Below are 21,155 nucleotides of genomic sequence, written 5' to 3'. Positions count from 1 at the left end.
TCATAGGACAGATCGGAGAGGGTGGTGAGGTGCTGGAATGGGTTGCCCAGAGGGGCTGTGGATGCTCCATCCCTGCAGGTGCTCAAGGCCAGGTTGGACGGGGACCTGAGCAATCTGATCTAGTGCTTGATCCGGCAGTTGGCAACCCTGCCTGCAGCAGGGAGGCTAGAACTTGATGATCCCTTCCAACCCAAGTCATTCTATGATTCTATGATCATTTTGAAGTGAAAGCAAATTTTTCTTAATCAACTGCATTTTTTTTTCCCCTGTGGGCTTGCTTTATGAACTGCTCTTGTACTATGCTGAGTATGTTCTCAGATTTGTCACACCTATGAGAGGTAGGACGAAGGGGAGCTGGTATACTGACACTGAATAGTAACGGGAGAGCTTTCAGCAGAACATCCACACGGCTACTCCCTATAATCACATCAGGTAATAGGAAGACACATTTCTTTCACATACAGCACAAGACCTGAATTTCCAGCCTCTCCTTTTGTGAGTTCTCCACTCTTCATACAAAGCATTGTAAGAAGAACTATTGTGGGAGTTGAAATGCCTTGCTTTTAGTGCCTCTGGGTTGTGTCATTACAGGTGGAAGAAGCACTTCCTGCACCCACTGCACAGATACTATTCAGATACATCTCCTTGTGGTTTTTTGCCTGTGTATTTTTCATAATGAACAATGCAATAAACATGGTGTGTTTGCAGTGTTAAATCATGTTCCCAAAGGGAGCAGTTTGTATAACAAGATAAAATTATCACATTATAATAACTAAATATGCATCAGTCTAGAGCATGATCCAATTAATCATCAAAAGTTTGCACCGCCTCTTTAGGTCTTAATTAAGCAGAATGTTTGGTGTTTTTTTTTCCTTCCAACCAGTGTAAAGGAGCTGCAGAAAACTGTTCCTCTTAAAGCCAATGAGCAGCAGTTTAGACTAATCGATCTTATGTGGAAACATAATTTGGAGAGGTGGAGAGAAGGGGAGGAAGCCAAAGAGTACAATAGAGCAAATCCATCATGGATAGCTCTGTCCCTTTATCTAGGCAAACAAGCACGGCCTGCAGTGCTTAGAAGGCTGATCCTAAAATCCCTGCAATTCAGGAGTTAAGTCCCAATCAGTTTGCTAACTTTAAGACTGCAGCATTCTGCTAACACTGTTTTGAACTCTCTGATATGCATTTTCAACTTTAATTCTTGTTTAACAAATCCAGAAACACTAAATGCAGGCAGAGCTCTCATTCTAAAGATTATAATGATCCCTGGACAGGTGTTCCTAAATCTTACTTGACATATTTACTTGCAAGAAATTCAGCAAGTGATGTTCAATTGTTCTGGCAAGAAAAAATTACTCCTGAAGGTGCCCACCTACAGTACTGAAACAGTGATGGTGAGCAGAAGGAAGACCACAAGGATGCAGGGTTTGTGGCACAGATCTCAAAGCAAGTGAATCTGCGTGGAATCTGTCCTTGGCTGCAGTTGTGTTTGTCAGTCAATACAGAAATATTTCAGCAGCTTATCCTCCTGGATGTCTCCCTACAGCCCAACTCCTCCTGGCATATGAGTTTTCTTCTTCTGCAGCTATCAGAGCCAGGCATCACCACTACTGCTTCTTTTTCTTTTCTTTTTTTTTAAACTGTGTGTTTCCACCCCACTGTATGCCACTTGACAGCAGGAGTTTGGATCTCAGTTACCCTCTGGATGCTAAGTTAAGGCTCATGTGAGATGAGGAAGTGATCTGTGGCAGCCAGCATGGCTTCATCAAGGGAAGATCATGCCTGATCAACCCGGTGACCTTCTATAACAGTGGTGGTGTCAGTGGACAAAGGAAGGGCAACTGATGTCAAAGGCAAGACCTCATCCTTATCTCAAAATTGAGAAAGAAATGCATTTGAAGAGTGGACTATTGGATAAATAAAGAACTGGTTGGATGGTCACAGCCAGAGGGTTGTGTTCAGTAGTTCTACATCCAGTTGGAGACCAGCCTTGAATGGTATCTCCCAGAGATCAGTCTTAGGACCTGCTCTGCTTATGAAGAAGCAAAATTGCTTCTGACAGATTCTCGGTGATATCAGGTAAAGTATTTGCAACAGTCACATACAGAAAGAAGAATTAAATTCAACCAACTGAAGGGAGTCTCTGGCTGTGCAGCACTCCTTCACAAGAAACAGCATAGGTCCAGGCTGGCCCTTACATGAGTCCAAGGTGGCTCCACTCTGGGTCTACCCCTTGTGGTCATGTAGGGAGTACAGATGCAAGCAATTTTCCTGCACTCCCTGGGCCACACACACCCCTTCACCAGGTGCTCAATCACCGTGACCTAACAGTTGCCTTACAGGCCCTGCGCCCTGTAACATCTTTATCAACAGCCTAGATAGTTGAATAGAGTGCAAATACAGCAAGATTGTAGACAACATAAAGCTGAATGGTAGAGCTGACACAGTAGAAGGAAGTGATGCCATCCAAAGGGACCTGGACAAGCTTGAAAAGCGGGCCCAAATGAACCTAATGAGGTTCAAAAAAAGGCTAAGTGCAAGGTGTTGCACTTGAATTTGGGCAATCCCAGATATGTATACACAGTGGGAGAACTTGAGAGCAACCCAGCAGAGAAGGACTTGGGGGTTCTTGCGGATGAAAAACTAGACATGAGCCAGCAGTGCACTCTTGCTGTCTGGGTAGGTGGCCAACACAGAGAAGGAGGGAATTGTCCCCCTCTGCTCTGCCCTGGTGAGGTCTCATCTAAAGTATTGTATCCAGGCCTGGGGCCCCCAGCATAAGATGTAGAGCAGTTGAAGCAGGTCCAGAGGAGGATCATGAAGATGATCAGAGGGCTGGAGCACCTCTCCTATGAAGTCAGGTTGAGGGAGCTGGTCTTGTTCAGCCTGGAGAAAAGAAGGCTGTACAGAGACGGCCTTCCAGTATTTAAATGGAGCCCACAAACAGGAGGGAAGCATTTTTTACACAGTCTGACAATGACAGGACAAGGGAGAACAGCTTTAAAATAAAAGACAGGAGATTGAGATGAGATGTTAGGATGAAATTTTTCACTTAGAGGGCAGTGAGGCACTGGCACAGGCTGCCCAGAGAAGCTGTGGACATCCCATCCCTGGAGGTGTTCAAGATCAGTCCCTGGGCAGCCTGATCTAATGCCTTATTTAGTTGTTGGCAACTCTCACTGTGGCCGGGGCTTTGGAAGCAGACGATATTTAAGGTCCTTTCAAACCCAAGCCATTCTATGATTTTATGATTTTCTGCAGGGAAGCTTAAAGAATCCACTAGAATGGCCCTTAGCCCCATGCTGGGCACTATGTTCAATCCATCAGCAGACATCTTCAAATTTTATAGCTCTTTTCATTACTAGTTTCAAATGAAAAACTCCCTTTTCAAAGAAATTAGATCTCGACGTCTGTAGCATCAACAAAAAGTGTTCGTGGTTTCCACAGCGATAGGCCAGGATTTCATAATGAATTAGCTTGCAGTTATCAATTGGCTCTCCTGAAACTCTTACTATTCACTGATGGAGACCAAGTAACACAGTGTTCAGATTTTGTTAACCCAAAGCACTTCGTGAGGCAGATGTTCCCAAGAGAGTCAGAAGCACTGCTCCCATCATTTTCTTTATATCTGAGATGCTTTATCTGATTAAACTTCAATTTGAAAAATGAACAAATGCAACTCATGCAACAGTTCCACAGAACCCTTTGTTACAGTACTTCAGCGCTGATCCTCTAACTAGGTAGGGTTTGTGACAAACTCAAGGTATAAAAAGTTCTTTGGAAAAAGTAATTGTGAGAGGGAGATTAAAAAAATAGGGCTTACAACAGAACGCTTTTTGCAGCCATAGCCACAGAAATATCTCAGGAGGTCTAGAAAAGAAAGAAGAGTCTTTTAAAGTTTGCTATGCTACTGAAAAAGTCACGTGTCCCATCTCTTTCAAAAAAATCCTTTGGGGGAACCACGACTTGCCTATGTTTTCTACGTCTGTGTTGAGGCATATTTTCATGCACAGTTCAGTAAGAATTGAACACAGAACCAAATAAAAATCAGCTCTAAGGCAGGTTTGAAACATGCAAAGAAAAAAGCACATATTTCAGCTTATGAATGTAGAATTCCCTGTGCATTTTTAAAATATGCTTACTAAAGTATGTGCATAAAGTACAAGTATACTTTGTGATTTTCCTTACAGCACAAAGGAAAAGCTTTGTCCTCCGCAGAGAGAAAAAGGCATCCACAATGGGCTATATATAGGGCAGGCATATGAGCAAATACTGACATCTTAAAACACAGGCACTATAACTCTACAATCAGTATAAATTTGATGATGTTTCAAACCAAAAACAAAAGAAAGTGTTCAAAGAGTAGTGACTGCAACTGTTGGGTTGTGGTCGTCTTTATTAGAGAGCTAAGCCTGCAGTTACAGAAATTGTAAACTGGAATAAGATTTGGAAAATACTGAAAAAGGATCAAGAGTGCAGTAAAATGAAAGTCTCCTCAATATATAGGCTTAATTAGGTCTGGTAATATGGTCTTTATTTAAGGGAAACTGCCACTGGGTTCTGCCTGGAATAAGACTTCTTGGTAATGCAGTCGTAGAACCAATTCCTCAGTGAATTCAGACAGATAATCATGGGATTCAGCTTTACTGCCCTGCTAACTACCATTTAAAAATCCTTTATGCTTTCAGATCCCTCCAATATAATTTAAATATTGATAGAGTTTACAGCATGCAGCTCCAGAGTGTTCTTCAGGCAGGGACTCTGCTGAATCCCGCGTGTTGTACGGCTGATGCACCAAGTTATTCGTGTGCACCTATGTGTACAAAGGATTGTAAACCTTGATTCTAACATTATGTTAAGCTATAACATAAAAAAATCACTCATTCCTTTCTATAAAGCACCTCATTATTCATTTTAGTCTTTGAACGTGCCATTTCCTTGCCTGTATTATAAGGGATGCAGTACTGGAAGTACTTCTGGCAGTGACTCCCTGGCAGTGCTGCACAGTGGGGAGCTGGTGCTCATTTGCAGCGCTGTGGATAACAGATGTAATTTGTACATTGCACCTACGAGGGGGAGGGAACACTTCTGCTTGATGCCTTTTCTCGAAAGCCAGGCCAAACAGCAGTTGTCCTCCCCTACCAAAGCATTGCCACAAGGCTCTCAAGGAAAAATAAACCAAGGACCAGGAAACGGAGACATCACAGCAGATGCCAGGAAGGAGGAAGCACGCTTCTTACTGCATTTAAAGAGCTTCTTGCATTCTTTTTTTGCATTCTTCTAAAATCAAGAAGAGTAGATCTTAGCTGTCCTGCATCTAAACCAGACAGCCACACTTGTTGATCAAAAAGGCAGTCACCCAGCACCCTCACAGATTTCCTCCCTGGCACTGAGGACTGTAGAACACGAGTTAGGATGATTGGTACTGATTAGTATGATCATATATCCTGCACAACTGTGGAGGTATTTTTATTTCCAGATCATTCCTGGCTACTGCATGTCTTTTCCTTGCCATTTCTGTCTAACAAAAACAATACCTTCTTTAGGCTGCATTGCAGAAAGCAAGATTCTTCCAACACCAAGAAGAAATATCAGTTTGCTGCAATGGACTGTGCTTGTGACCAACCCTTGAAGATTACACAGGACCTGCTGCAACTAGCGGAGGCAGCAAGGAGGATCAGTGATCAGCCACCAGAAGACTACTCATTAAATCAACATTCTGGAGGCTGCACTGGTTCCGTATCTACCTCCAAATGCAAGTCAGATGGCTGATGTTGACTGACTAAGCCTGTTTTAATCTGACTTCTGCCAGAGCATAGCCTACCTGCCTGGTGGTGTCAGCATCTCTGTCAAAGAGGAATCTATAATCTCCACAGACAGGCCGCAACCTTAGCCTGTAGATGTTTCATGCATCACACAGGGCCCGTGCATTCAACTCAGCTTATTTGGGTATAATCTTGGGGTACTGCAAAGAGACAGCACCTTTATATTTATAGCTGTTTATATTTGGTCAGGCGACACTGCAGTGTTTCCTAGGATTGTGTAAGCAAAAGTTACCTAACACGTCATTTGCCTGAAACAGAAAGTGCAACATTATCTGGAGATGTATTGTAGTCGTGCTGCTTGAAATCATCTGGTTTTCAAAAGAAAAAAAAAAAAAAAAACTCTATAAAATAAATAGGAGGGAAAAAAGGTAATTTTATTATCTATTTGTTCATTTAAAGCAGGAGTGTAGATAGGATACTACTCAATGGTTTCCAGCAGGCTCAAGGAAGATCTAATCTGCTGAAATATTTGCTGACTGCTTCCCAGATGTAGATCAGGACAAGAACTCCTTCCTCAGCTGGTAGCTGTTGCTGATACTAAGAATCATATCCGTCTCTTTGGAAAGATACATCTTCCCCCAATGATTTTTCTACCTTTGCAATTGCTACATCAGTGCACCTCACAAAGTACGTTTCTTCTTTCTCCCTTCAGGCTCCTGTGAGCATCTCCAGTGCTTTGCTCTTTCTCTTCTCCCTCTTACCTCTTAGAATCTTATCTTCAAAAATTATTCAACTAATAACTCATTGTGGATGTGGATCTGCTTATCCTCTCCAGATCATTGCTCTGCTGTCCAAATGACTGCTTTTGCCTGTCTCTCTGGCACTTCTTTATGGGCACTGACCCTTCAGTTCAAAATCAATATGGCAAGAATTAAAGTCTTAATAATTTTTCCCTGAGTGTTCACTCCGTATTATTTACTTAGTAGCGGTGAATTGCACCACCATCTTTCCTGTCCTTCAGGTTCACAATTTAGATATCATTTTCATCTGTGGGCACGCTCTTTTGAGCTAGATTTTAATCTCGTTAACTTTTTTCCCTGAACAATATCCAAAACTTTCCCCATTCATCCACAAAGATTGAGCTCATCCCAATTCCCAGCATCTCATGTCTCAGCCACTGCAGTGTACCACTACCTATTTTTCTCTCTGCTCCGTCATGTACCACTGCACTAAGCCTATCCATGCAAAACATACTGCAAAGATCCCTTTCTCTGCCCAGTATTTTAACCTTGAAGTCTTCTCTCAGAATTTTTCTGCCTGCTCCCTTCTGTTCCCTTTCTTTCTTTATTAACTCCACCAATATAAGCTGTGCCTGTTCTTTCAGCAGGTCACTCACAGACATTCCCAGCCACACTGAAAATGCTGACTTTCAGCTTTAGCAATCACTGACAACATTCCTTTTCATTTGCCGACACGATTCAAATAAGCACCTTTGTGCTGCTCCCTAGTTTGTCCCATATGCTAGAAAAGGGGGGAAAACATCCCCACAGTTATTCTTGCCTGGCTTTGCATCACTCTGAAGTTCTCTGCTTTGATGTAGTGCCCAAAAAATGGTGTCAAAGTGTGGTGCCAACACTACTGCCTTGCACACAGGCTCTCCTAGTTCCTTTGTACTCCCTTTTCTGCTTGTATTCACCCGTTGCTTCTTGCCTGACACTGTACCGCAGGCTCTTTGGGGTGCTCATGACTAGGGCTCCTACGCCCTAAGATAAAACACCACAATTACTACTGGTGCTTACTGTAAAACTCACAAAGGCTGTGGTTCTCCTCCCCCTCCAAACCTTCCAAACTCTGCTCTCTAAAACAAAGGTGAGATAAATATGTTCATTTACTCAGAAGTTGTGGTAATCTAGCACTCATTACCAATCATGGGATAAAATCAGAGGAGGCAGAAATTATGCATTCACATCCTTTATGTGAGCAAAACAATTATTTTCTTTATGAACTAAAGAAGTAAAAACCTAAAGATGGAAAATACTTATGAAAAGCTCTGTACGTGTTCTACCTTTACTGGTACATCTGAACACAGGATCACACGTGGTACGTGGATGGGCAAAGAACGCAAGGCAGTTGATTTGGGTAAGGTTCCCATGCCCACTTAACTGCTGTTGCAGTAATTTGTTTTTCTACTTTATTGTTCCATCTCCTCCTGCCTGTTTGATGTCACAAAAATCCAGTATCTGTGGCAGTTTGCACAATGCATGTTATAGCCTTGCATCCACATACCACGAATTCAACATTCTGGATTCATTCATGACTCAGATTGGAGGGAGAAAATAGTTTGGGATGATACAAGCCCTTGATTAAAGCTTTTGGGCCAAATCAGCAACAGCTGAGGATCCAGCCCATATGGCCCGAGATCTTTAGCAGTGTAAAGGCTGCAGGAATGGGCCCAAATAGCTTTAGTAATTAGCAAATATCGTATAAAATAGATGAAAAGTCTTTGGCAGAGAGTGCATATTGGGTAACATCTGAAAATTACTCAGAGCATATTAGTATACTTCTTTAGAGAAAAAAACTCAATGGTATCAAAACAACCTGGGAGGGGCCGGTGTATCTGTCATGTCGCTATCAGCAGGCAAGCCTTTGTTGGACCCACCAATATTTTACCATTACCAACCAGCTAGTGTGTGGCACCAAGCCCTGTGCACAGCTTTGCCTCTAGAGAAACGTCCTCACAGCCAGTGGGACACTGCCACAAAGCTGCTTCCTGCATACCAGCATCTCTAGTGGGTGCTGCAGGTCACCTTGCCCACCCCTGAGTACTCAGACACCCAGGAATATCTCCAGAAGAAGGATGGAGCCCACTGCTACCTAACTTCAGCAATTACTGTGCCGTGTACAGCGGCAGACAATAACGTGGCAATTAATCACCCTAGTGGAGCTCTACAAGTTACTTTCACGGATTATGGTAAGCAGCATGCTGAGGAGAATAAATCATCTCTCACACAAACTCTGAGGAATGGCGTGTTATGAAATCACTCCCGATAAAAGTCTAATGAAAATGTAAAACATTTTGGTGCAGTCTCCTGGGCAGAGTTAAGATCATAATAAACCCTCAAGAGACGATGGTCAGGGACTTCAGTGGGAACCAAGAGACAGTTTTCCCAGGATAAGCTTGCTAACCTGATATAAAGAAAGACACGGTACTGATTTGATGACTTTGTCTCTTTCACTGTTTCCCTCTGAAGCCTATTTTTTATTTAATCATCTTTCATTAATTTACTTAAAGGCATTAGTCATCAAAACAATATTTTTTTTTTTAAGCAGATGTTGCTCAAGTGCTGAGGAACTACAATCCGGCATGCAGGCTGTCACAAGCAGCAGGAGAGACTGTCTGTTGGCACTGCAGTTGCAATTGTTTTTCAAGAATACTATCAAAGCACATCGTCCCCCAGTCCTTCTTGAAGTTCACAGCAACTGGTTACTAGAGCACTCTTACAAATAAGCCATAACCTAGCAATCTCAGGACCCGTGTCAATGACAACCAATGTTTTTAAATGTTCAGGAGGATTTACCTGCTGGTGGCTTTATGAAAGGTGGCGGAATTAATGGGACAATAATAGGTACATTCCCGTGATCCTTTGACCCTGCTGGTGAGTCTGAAAGTCCATTTCCCGTGGCAAGCCCTGGGTAGCTTGTGTTTATATTGTATGGTGAAATAACACTGTCCTCAGGTAATTTTGGTTTTGGCAAAGAATTTTCTGTAAAACACAAAAAACACATTGTACAGTATGACAAATATATTTCTTAGATGCCCCTACATACATTCACCAACCTGTTCACTAAATTACCCTAGTACAAGAAGATCACACAAAAGAAAAATTAAAAAAAAACCAACTGATACTGTCCCCTTAAGCAAAGGGATACTTTCCAGTATTTCTCTGAAACAATCCTTTTTTAAATCTTTAAAAATCAAGCATTAAATACAACTATGTATTTTTTTTAAGAGGTGAAATTATTTTGTCATATCTAACTCAGCACTTAGCATGTTGTCACTTCTCCAAAGCAAGCAGCATAGATTGAAAAAAGAAAGAATTCCTATTTCTCTCTCTATAATATGATGAGTAGCAGCAGTGGAAAGGTTTTAAAGAAAGGAATATTGAATTTAACATAAAGTGTGCATAAAATGATGACAGTTATGGTTCTAATTCTTTAATCCCAAAGCACCTTTGGATTCGTATTTGTAGGAATTCCTCTAATGGGCCTCAGGTATCTATGGGGTAGGACTTAATTCTTATCACTGTCTCTTGTCCCATCCCTCAGAGAAAGAAACATGCTTTTTTTCTTCTCTAACAGACTGCATACATCGAAAATCTCTACCTGGCACAGCTATTCGACATCTTTGTTTGGTACATAAAACATATGATTTGTATCATATGCCTATAAAGAAAAGTATGTCACAGATTTCATTAGGCATAGACTGAAGCCACAAATAATTCAATAAAAGATCTATTGATTAAAGCATAAACAAATGAATCCTCTCTGTAGGAACAAGTTTCTTCAAGGGTGTCTTAACAACAGTGTATTTTCAATGAAATAGAAATATTGATCACCAGTGTAACTGTACAACTAACAAGATGTGAATTTTCACTTTTAACATAGTTAGACTGGTTTGCCATTCCTCTAATTTCCACCTTTGTTTTTGCCTTCAGAGTTGGTCTCTCTAGTCTCAGCACTAATTGCTGCACTCACTGCTACTTGTCACCAGAACGCAAGCCCATACACTGCCAGCCACTAACACAGTGACAACTGGAGCTCCAAAAGCATAACAGCTTCTGCCATTTCTTCTCTTTACCCCATCTGTGAGAAAATCCTATTGGGAAAACCAAGATCCAGCAACATCCTGCTCTCCTTTTCCCTCTGACCACAACTCCCTACGCACCGGCTGGGGCTGAGGCATCAGAAGGCAGCAGCTGAACTGCTCAACAGAAAGTCGAGTCCCATAATTTGCACGCTGAGTAATTTCGTGTTGCGTTGTGTCAAGATCCAGCAGTGTCCCAAACTGAGAACTTCTAAGCACTTGCAGAACACAGCCTATTACAAACACGGCTAAGGAGCCTGTTACGAGTGTTGATGATGATTCTTGCATGCATTCTGAATATCCCTGCTCAACGCCTACGGGCATTTTAAAGAGCCTTGGGCCAAAGCCTTTGTTTTGAAAGCAAAAGGGCTTCCTTAAATCCAAACCACTAAGAAGACACTCTCTTTATCCAGTGGTGAGCAGCTTATTGGCACATGACTTTTACCTGACTAACAAAAGGTATTATTTGTGAAATTACCAAGTGCCTACTAACAGCAACTTAGTTAAGTGATTTTTCCCATACCCTATCGGCTTCCTCTTTCTAGGAGACAGTCTCAGAAATTTTAATAAATCAACCACAAAGCAAGCAGCAGAACACACTTCCCAACCCACGCCAATTCAGACAGGTCAAGATATTAATCCTTCTTTGCATGAATACAGAAACATTAAGTCTTATTACCTTTGAGAACAGAAATGTGCTGGCGGCTTTCCCCATCTGCAGAGTAGTTCCTGAATTCAATATCTTCTCCATCTTTCAGTTCAACCTTATCATAACCATACCAGCCAAGGAGCTCATTCATAGTGTTTTCTGCGAAGTTCTGGAAGAGAAAAATTACCTACTTATTTATGTAATCAATAACCATCTGGAATGAAGGGAGGACTGCATAAATCGAACGGTATCTGTGCTACATGAGGAAGTGTCAGGTTTGTCCCACCTCCTCAAAGACTAATGCGCATTTCGTAAGTCAACTGCATAAAGTGTAATGCGTTTAAATCTCAGACTGGCACATGTAATTATGACAAAGACTCACACATCCGTAATTTAAAGAAAATGAAAGGGAGAGTTATTTATGATTTTTGCTCCGGCATTCGACGTCAGAAATATTTTACCATACATTCGTCACAAAAATTTGTCTGTGTTCCCATAAAACATGTAAGACTGCAGCAAGAAAGTAACAGAAAACTACGATTTTTTCAGGCAGCAGTTAATCAATCTTAGTGCACTACAGCCCTTTCAACTGGAGTAGGTCACTGACACAATTACAGTTCCTTGAGGTGCACGTGCACCAAATGAAATCAAATCACAGTGAAGACATTTTTCTTCAGTTACAAACCTCTGCTCAGCCAAAGCACTTAAAAACTCTTTTACTGTATTCTACTGTAAAAACTCCCTGATTTTTTTTAAGAAAGCCTTTTCTCTGCTTTGACATACTTATTATTAAAACAATTTCCAAGCAGCAGTGTGATTGTATTTTACGTTAGTATGGAAATGCAAAATATGAAACATGGTTGTCGTAATTCTCAGTCCCTACTACAGTTCTCAGTCTCTACATCCTGCAGGTCATGTGTCAACAACGTTTCTGTAGGAAAGGCTCATTACTGGGCCAGGAGATTTAGTGGAATAAGTCAAGAGCCCTGCAGCCAGGCAACGAAGCTTTGTGAGACCGGACAGTGCCACAGAGCCATGGCTTATATGTTAGGAAACTTCTGGAGGAGAACAGCTAATGAATCGCTGTCACTGCAGAGGTCAGCTTAAAGTAAGATGACAAACGTAAAATGAAAAGAAACAGCCACAAACAAAGCTTTTCAGTTTGGACTCTTCATTTTTACTTTTATTTTATCACTTCTATAAGGCATTCCAACTTGATTTCACCATAACATCTTGACATCTAAAATAACGATCCTGATAAGCAATCTTCCTGTGACTGGCTACCAGTAAAGAAAGAAAGCAGAACACGACACCCATTCAAAATAAATGGCATATGGGTTGCAAGATTTCCTCTAGCGACTGCAGTAGCTCAGTTTTTGAGTGGGAGCGAGGCTAATGATGGAACACAGCAATTCTCGAGTCATTTAAATAAATAAATAAAATTAATCAGAGCCTAATTGCTTCCGAATCCCAAGCTGCAGCAGGCACCCTGCCCCAGAACAGCCGAGCCGTACTGCTGCTGGCTCATCCATTACAGCAGATCACAGAGGTGTTCCTGCCATTCGGGGAGAGCTGGAGAGAGACCGTACACAACACGCTCAGGTCATTTGTACCCTTACAGGAGTATCCCTTGTGGCGCTTGTGCTACAAACACACACTCCAGAAAAAGGAAAACTAAGTCAAAAGCTCACAGCAGATCTGTGGAGCATCAGTTTCCCTGCTTTTTCCCCTTTCACTTGACCTCCTGCTGGAAGTCTCGAGTCTCTGGCTCTCCCGTGCAGCCCCAAATGGCCAGAAAATGTGCCATTGCTCCATGTCTATGCCTAGATCCAGCATTATGCCTATGACAGTCCATTATGCCTCAACTAAGTCAATCTACAGTTCGCAACAAAGAACACTCCACAGCGTAATGTGCTTAATACCTACCTGTATTTCTAAAACATATATTTAAATTCTCACATGATCAATGCCATTTTGTGAGCATTTTAAACAATAACAAAAGTGTTTGTGAATTTTTTTCCAAAGTTTTGGGGATTTTTGACTTTTTAGAAAGCTCTTCTCTTGTTGTTGAAAATGCAAATACAACTCCCCCTTCTCCAGCCCATGAGACTCCAACATGGAAACATCCTGGAGATGTAATGGGAACATTCTGACAGAATCCACAGAGTGCCAAAAGAAAACTCCAGCACCTTCCCTTGCTTTGCCATATTTCAGTTACTTAGACACAGCCCCAGAGATGAATGCAGCAAGGTGGAGGCCAAGCGACAAAAGGCTGCCTGACTAAAATGCCACACAATCCAATTAACCGAGTAGCTCTGAATTTACCTCCTGTGGATGCTTTGTGTTTTATTTGCACTGTTGATCAACTCAGGAGATGAGTAATTTTTAATTACTTGTCAAGGAATATGTAAGCAAGGCAATGTGTATTTATACTCTTCTGCAACAGAGTACTCTCCCTTCTCAGAATCTACTCAAAATGATTGTTGGGTCTGCAATGGCACAAAGCTTGAGTACCTTTCAAGCCTCATTTTACTGCTCATGATGAGCCATGCACAAAAATGAACAGTCACAACAACAAAAAGATGTACTTGATTTTGAAATGAGTCATAACAGAGACTTGACTCCTTAAGAAAATAAATAAATGAGTTACCAGGGTCTTTGCAATTAACTTCAGCCAGAATAGTAGGTCACATATCAGTGGCAACAAAGGTATCTTTTTAACACAGCGATTCCTCAACAAGGATGTTTGAATTAAAAAATAAAAATGAAAAACCGACTGCACTGTTGAGCCATTGTCCTTCATAGTTTGCCTTGCCTATTGCAGTGACAGTTATTATCCTTAACGTTGTTCTCTAAGTTGCTAGCAGCCAGGGCTTCGTTACAGAGCACTCTGCACATAGAAAACTAAGAGAAAGCACCTATCCTTGACAAACTGACGGTCAGAGCTGAGAAATGGTTTTTCCACACTAACTGCCATGCATAGATGAGCATCCACAGTCCTACAAAACCACCTTCCCTCAGACCACTGATTAAAATAGCCATCTGTGGGGTATGTAATATCTTGTCTGTCCAGATAACAGTCATGCACGTGCTCACTGAAGCTATCATCCTGAAGCTGACCACTATCATGTCACCATTGCCACGCACTCTCTCTTTCCATTTCAACAGTAGGCTCAGACCAAGTGCATTCAATATACAATAACAGTAAGGAATGTGCAAAGACTAGTGTGGTGGCAATAATCAAAATACAAATAATGAAATGAGAAAATTTTTCTCTGTGTGAATGCAGGAGGAAAAAAAGCTACATTTGTTTAGGGGCTGGAGCACCTCCCCTATGAGGACAGGCTGAGGGAGTTGGGCTTGTTCAGCCTGGAGAAGAGAAGGCTGCGGGGTGACCTCATTGCAGCCTATCAATACCTGAAGGGAACCTACACCCAGGAGGGGAGTAAACTCTTCAAAAGGGCTGACAACAGCAGGACTAGGGGAAATGGTTTTAAGTTGAAGGAGGGAAGATTTAGGTTGGATGTTAGGGGGAAGTTCTTTACTAGGAGAGTGGTTAGGCCCTGGAACGGGCTGCCCAGGGAGGTTGTGGATGCCCCGTCCTTGGACGTGTTTAAGGCCAGGTTGGACGGGGTCCTGGGCAACCTGATCTGAATGTGGATGTTTGGTGGCCCTGCTAGGCAGGGGGGTTGGAACTACATGATCCTTGGGGTCCCTTCCAACCCGGGTGATTCTGTGATTCTGTGATTCTGTGATTTGTTGATGAAATAGAAGAAAGGAAGCAAGACAATTAATACACAACTTGTACCTGCAGAACAGAAGCTTAATGAAAGATGAAGCTTTAAAGGCTTAGTGAAAGGAAGGGTGATGATTGTAAACATGGTGCTTCCTTGAGAAAAGCAAGAATGAGGGACCTGACATTGGCGTAGGAGAGGGAAAGAAGAAGTGATGGAACACACTAGAGGGGAACCGGCTGAACTGAGAGATGATGGACCTGTCAAAATCCAAGTGGAATGCAAAGTGAGGACAAGTGTGGATGGTAGGATGGAGCACACACATGGAGTTGCAGTTCCAAGCTTCTGTGCACCAGGACAGCAAAGGCACAAACCTCGCCCGTGCTTGCTTTCAGACACAGTCACCAAAAGGATACACAGGGTTTGCAAGATGGAGGCTGCCAGCTGAACTCTGCAGCCCTGCCACAGGGCTGAGGCACCACGAAGGACCAGCACACTGGCAAAAAGCTTGACCATCATCTCCAAATCCCTTTACAGTAACCCCACTGCTCAGCTGAAACCTGGAATCCAGACTCAAGGCTTCCCAGTGAAATGACAGCACCAAACCTCACCGCACCTTGCCAGAAGGTCCCCTTTCTCACTGATCTCTCTTTCTGCCCCCTGTTAGGCCCCAAACCACTCCTCACTCCTGCATGGCAACGTGTGAGTATGATTGCTCTATTCTTGTACTAGGCATAAATGCCCTCTCCTCCAGAAGCTCCAGGCTAGCTGCTATCCTTGTTGGCATTTTGACTTCAATTTGCTTCCTATTCATAGGAAAAACAAAGAAAAGTGTAATAATTTGCCCTGCCTGCAGTTTCTCTCATTCATGGGGCTGACTTATATGTGAGGCAGTAAAAATATAATCACATTCATTTCCGCTTCAGCATTCATTTCATCATAACAGTACACCTATGGCTTGACTTTTTGCGTTGCAATGCATCGTTTTCCCAAATTTTCACTAATTAGAACCCTCTGAAGCTAACCTGTGCTTCTCTTCTCACCTCACAGCTCCGGCTCTCCTCCTCCACAAGCCCTACCCACAGGGGGCACGGCCTGGCCCCGCACAGCCAGCCTGGCAAGAGCGGAGGCAGGAAGCGCACAGGAGAACGAGTCTGTCAGACTCATTTTCTTCTAGGTTTTACTGCTGAATGTTTATTTCAGATCTTGGAGGAAGCACGGTGGCTCCCTTCCATTTCCCCGCACGCACGGCCCGCCAGGTGTAGAGCCCCACAAATTCACTTTTCACTTTTGCTGCATGGAGGAAATAATAACGTGTCTGTATTCACGATATAAACTTGGTGTCATTTTTTCTTGCTAGCCCTCGCTTTCCTCATTTATTTACATTGTCGCCATGTTAAACATCACGGTCAGAGCTTCACACAAGGCAGTTCTCAGGGCGCTTCAGTTCCTGTGTCCCACCACACGTAGGGCTGGCTTTGAGATATGGGCCTCAGCATCACAGTGAGCCCTCCCCACAACACACAGACAGAGGGCACATCAGGAACACATCTTCCCTCAGCCGTCACCCCACTTTCACGCAGGCTCTGCGGAAAAACCTCGCCTCACTATCCCAAAACAGCACAACGGATAGAGTCTGTCTGCTTTTCCACTTCCACACTTTTTGCTTTTCAGGGGAGAAGGGAGGAGTTTCCTTGAAATCTCTTTAACGTTTCAGGTCTCTGGCTCACTGCAAGCACAGCACAGCTCTGCCTCTTCCACCGCTTTCCTGGTTCTGACAGTAGTACTTTTAAATGCCAAATGGGGAATATTAAAACACTAAACTGAAATATCTTCTGATGAGTTTACTATTAAGCTATAACAGATGGGGCTGCCTTAAGCTCTAGGCATCAGGAACGGAGCCCAATTTTAGATCCAAATTCGTTATTGAGAATATTTATAGATGGTAAACTCCTTGGGCGCACGGAGCAGCTCTGCGAAATTACGGCACAAATTAGCTGCTAGCTTTACAACTGACAGAGACTCCGAACATGTGGAGACACTGACTTTTTTGTTCAGGAGAACTTCCAGTACAACTTACTTGCTGCAACTCCTCATATCAATTCCAGCACATCTCACAGGATTTGGAGGTACCTGAATGCTGCTCTTGAGCAGCATTACTGCCTGACAGCAGGGGGAAAAAGAGGAATAAACTGGGAGGAGATGAATGTGAAGCTGCTACCACTGAGCCTCCACAAATGCTTCCATCGATTAAACTATACACACAGACACCAAAAAAAAAAAAAAAACAAAAAAAAAAAAAAAAAACACTATTTTAGATTTGAAATAGTGCCAGGTTCCCTGATTCTGCTGGCTTTAGAACCATTGGGTGTCCTGCTATTCACCAGCGTATGAGGAATGACACCACTGAATTTCAGAGCAGCTGTCTGCCCTTCTTTCAGAGCACGAGATGAACAATGCTACCTCGGGCTGAGAGATGGAGATTATAATGCTAAGAAGGAAGAGGTACAAAATAAGGAACACCAGCAGAAAGGAAGGCTGTGACTGAAGGTCACAAAGAAACAAAACCAGTTCCCCTGAAGATATTTTGCATTGAAACATAATATCAGAAAACTGTGCAGAGTCATGTACTCTTAGCACACAACACTGTATCAAATTAAAATTTGTTATAACCATGGTGTACAGGGGGTTAGCGATAACAAAAGCGTAACTCAATCTCAGGCACAAGGCAGCAGTGAATAGCCAGCCACACTCAGACCGAGCAGTGGCACAGTGCTGGAGCACACCAGGCGAGTGCTGGGTTTTGTCATTTGGCTGGAGTAAATATCTGACCATATCAAACAACAAATCTTGAAGGAGTTTTATGGCTCATTCATAGTGCCTTGCATTTGCAGTACTTAAAATAGACACTTGTACCAATGGCCTTTTTATTACCCAAAGGAAAAAAAAAAAAAAAAAAAAAAGACACATCCACACCAGCCCTTTTTCTTTCTGCTAGCAAAGGGAGGCAATCTGATCCAACGTGGGCTGAAACCTGAGTAGGTCACTGTACACCATGATAAAATTCCCTAATCCCTGAGCCAAATTTCCCTGAGGGGGCCCTCCTACTTCTCCTTCACTTTTCAGGCTGACTTTTCCATTCCCTCTCTCATCTTTTCCTCCCCTTCATCTCTTTCATTTCCCCTACCTTCAAGCCTTGATATCTGATCTGCTGCTGATACTCAGGTTACAGTTTTTACAGCTTAGGCTGTCTATTGCTGTATACATTCCTTTCTTTCTGCTCTGCCGTGATTACTTACCAGAGCTTATTTTACACTGGTCCAGATGAAAGCAGTTCAGATGAAGGGAAACAGCCAGGCCGTTTGAACATTACAGATACGGCCGTACACAAGGGCACATTGTGTTCCCTCTGTCATTTCGCCGCACACATTTTGCACAATGCAACCAATTTGTTACATTATTGTACTCCTCGGGTTTATGGAGAACAACTCAACATCTTGACTCCTCAGTGCACAGAAGGCACAAACGATCTTCACGGGATTTCAACTTCCTCAACGAGTTAAAAATTCAAGCTAATATTTTTTCCCCCCTTCTCTCTCTCCCCTTTGGATCATAGCAGCCAACTGTCCTGCTGAAGACGTGGTTGCCCAGCTCAGCACAATGGCATGGCAGCACAGCCCGCTCTGTAAGGTGGCCTGCGGTGTTTGAGAGGTTCTGCCACCAGCCAGCTCCCTCCCCACTACAAATCCTATCGGTTCAAAGCACTGTTTCTATCTGCCTTTAATTACCGAGCCAGCTGAAATCCCGAGATCTGCAGCCCTAAGCAGCTATCAATGATTAAAAAAGAGAAACTCCCTACATGAAAGCTAATGCCAGTGCTTAATACCAAAGCATTAGCTTAAAATTGTGTAATTTTTCTCCTTCACACAATGTTGTTTTTGTTTCTTCCTCACCCTTTCAGACAAACATCTGTTATACTGCAGAAGAACAACTATCTCCCAAACCACCGAGTGCGCCTGCAGCCAAAGTAAACAAAACAAACCCAGAGGATCCAGCACAGTCAGCCTTTATATCCAGCCAGGATAACATTTCACATGTTTTGATTAAAATTAGCTAATTTGTAATTCTAGAACCTATGAAACTTAAAAGCTGCAATCCGTATAGATGGCATTAAGCAACATTCTGAGGGCCAGTGCCCTGCACCACGCATCCCCACAGCCCTCCGGACTGCGCAAGGAGCACAATGAGCGAGGACTCTCACAGAGCGCTCTCCGAAAATAGGACGTGCCATACATCTCGCAAAGAGGAACAACGCTCCTCGGGAGCTGAAACTGGTTTGTTCCCAAAGAGGTGACGCGTTATTTTGTTTGTGGCACGGATGCTGCTGCTCCCGTCCCTGTTTGCAGCTGATGTGCGTGCAGCTCTGTGAGCCTGCCTCTCTGAAATCAGTGCTGGGCAGAGGGGAGAGGATCATGCACCCTGCTTCATTTTGCATGGGGAGATCAGCCTTCCAGAAAGCAGAGGTATTTTCATTAGACACCATGCATATTTATACACTTGCCTATATAGTACATATACTATGCAAACATGTGACATTTTCCAGGCAGCCCCACACCTACAATCAGTCTTTTAATAAATGACATATTCAAAGGAAATAACAGAGGTTTTATCCCATAAGCAGGGCACGCCGCTTTCATCACTTCATACGTGCCTTAAACAACAACAAGTTTGGCTGGAGTCTCCTACTATGCTGCTCCCAACTTTAGGGAATCAGAGACATAAAACAAACAGAGGTGGCACAAGCGTGGAAAACAGGCGCAAAAACCTAGGACTGGTCAAGCCCGGAGCAGTGACCTACGGACCTACGAAAGAAATGCCAATTTGTGTGCAATCGCAGCCACCCCAACATCTGGAGCAGTCACCTTCCGAGCACAGCTGGACGGGGCCGCCCGTAAGGGCTCCCATAAGCGGCTCCGGGCGGGCACCTTTCGGCGCACCTCGGCCGGGAGCAGAGCGGGGAGGAAGGAGCCCGGGGCTCAGCTCACGGAGGATGCGCGGCTCGGAGCGCCGCATTTCACTTTGACAATTTAATTACACAGTTGCAGCAGGCTACTGGAATGGAGAGAAATAGGGGGATGAAAAGAGGGTCCTTTCTTTTCTAACTTTAGGGCTTCCCCCGCAACCAGAGGAGTTGGCTATTGAAAAAAAAAAAAGGGGGGGGGGGCCTGGAGTGGGGGAGGAAACGCTCATCTCTGCCACCCCGGGAGCTGAAGAGCCCAACAGGGGAGAGTTTTTTTAAGAAATAAATAAATCAGAGCTGGTCAATGAACAGGATTTGCAGCCTGTGAATTCGTCTCTGTTTTCAGCCCAGGAGGCGGAGTTGAGACACATTCAGTGCATCCTACAAAAAAAAAAAAAATGACAGAAGATCCTTTCTTATTCCATTTCCATGCACGACGGCGGCGGGGGGGCGGGGGGGACCCCGCTCCCTTCCCATCACAGCACCTACCTTCATCTCCTCGTTGATCTCCCGCTTCACCGGGTGCGCCGGCTTCCTGCTCCTTTTATTTTCGGGAGGTCTCCCTTCTTTCTCCATTTCTGCCATTTTTTGCGCCTACTTGGAGCCGGAGATGAAATGGCTGCTGGTGCTCTGGGGGGGCCGGGAGGGGCGCGGGGGGGGTTGGGGGGGGGGGATCGGGGAGCGGCGGCGGCTCTCAGCGCTGCCAGGCGGCGCCGCGGAGGGCCCGGGGGGAGCGCGGCGGCAGCGGCGGCGGCGGCGGGCGGGCGGGGGGCGCGGGCGGGCAGGGGCGCGGGTCCCCCGGCGAGTCAGCCATCTTCTGCCTCGCCGCCGGCCCGCATGGGAGCGGCGCGGCGGGGCGGGCGGCGGCGGCGGCGCGGGCGTGCGGAGGCAGCGCGGAGAGAGCCGGCCCCGCGCCTGCTGTGGCGCTGCTGGCGGGCTGCCGCGGAGGGGGCGGCGGCGGGGACGGGAGGCCGGCCTCGGCCCGGCGGCGGGCGGGGCTTGCCGCCACCGAATCGGCCGCCGCTGCCCGCCATGCAGCCGGGGGGGCGACGCGCCCAGCGTGGGGCGGAGCGCGGGCGGACCCCCGCCCCTGCTCGGAGGTGGGATGGGGGAGCCGCGAACCAGC

General features: G+C 44.4%; 1 protein-coding gene across 2 annotated transcripts in view; it reads right to left on the bottom strand.

Annotated features, from left to right (window-relative positions):
- The window catches only part of LOC125689889 (sine oculis binding protein homolog), a 109,414-nt gene extending 88,738 nt beyond the window's left edge, over window positions 1–20,676 (bottom strand). For both annotated transcript variants that reach the window (XM_048937624.1, XM_048937625.1), the window contains exons 1-3: window positions 20,519–20,676; window positions 11,306–11,444; window positions 9,341–9,526 (exon numbers count right to left, since the gene is read on the bottom strand). In XM_048937624.1, coding sequence (XP_048793581.1) covers window positions 9,341–9,526; window positions 11,306–11,444; window positions 20,519–20,614 — 421 coding nt within the window. In that variant the 5' untranslated portion in view covers window positions 20,615–20,676. The remainder of the gene's footprint in view (window positions 1–9,340; window positions 9,527–11,305; window positions 11,445–20,518) is intronic.
- Between the last annotated feature and the right edge of the window lie 479 nt (window positions 20,677–21,155).

Source organism: Lagopus muta, chromosome 2, assembly GCF_023343835.1.
Source record: "Lagopus muta isolate bLagMut1 chromosome 2, bLagMut1 primary, whole genome shotgun sequence".
Lineage (NCBI taxonomy): Eukaryota > Metazoa > Chordata > Aves > Galliformes > Phasianidae > Lagopus > Lagopus muta.
This window is presented reverse-complemented; position numbering and strand designations above follow the sequence as displayed.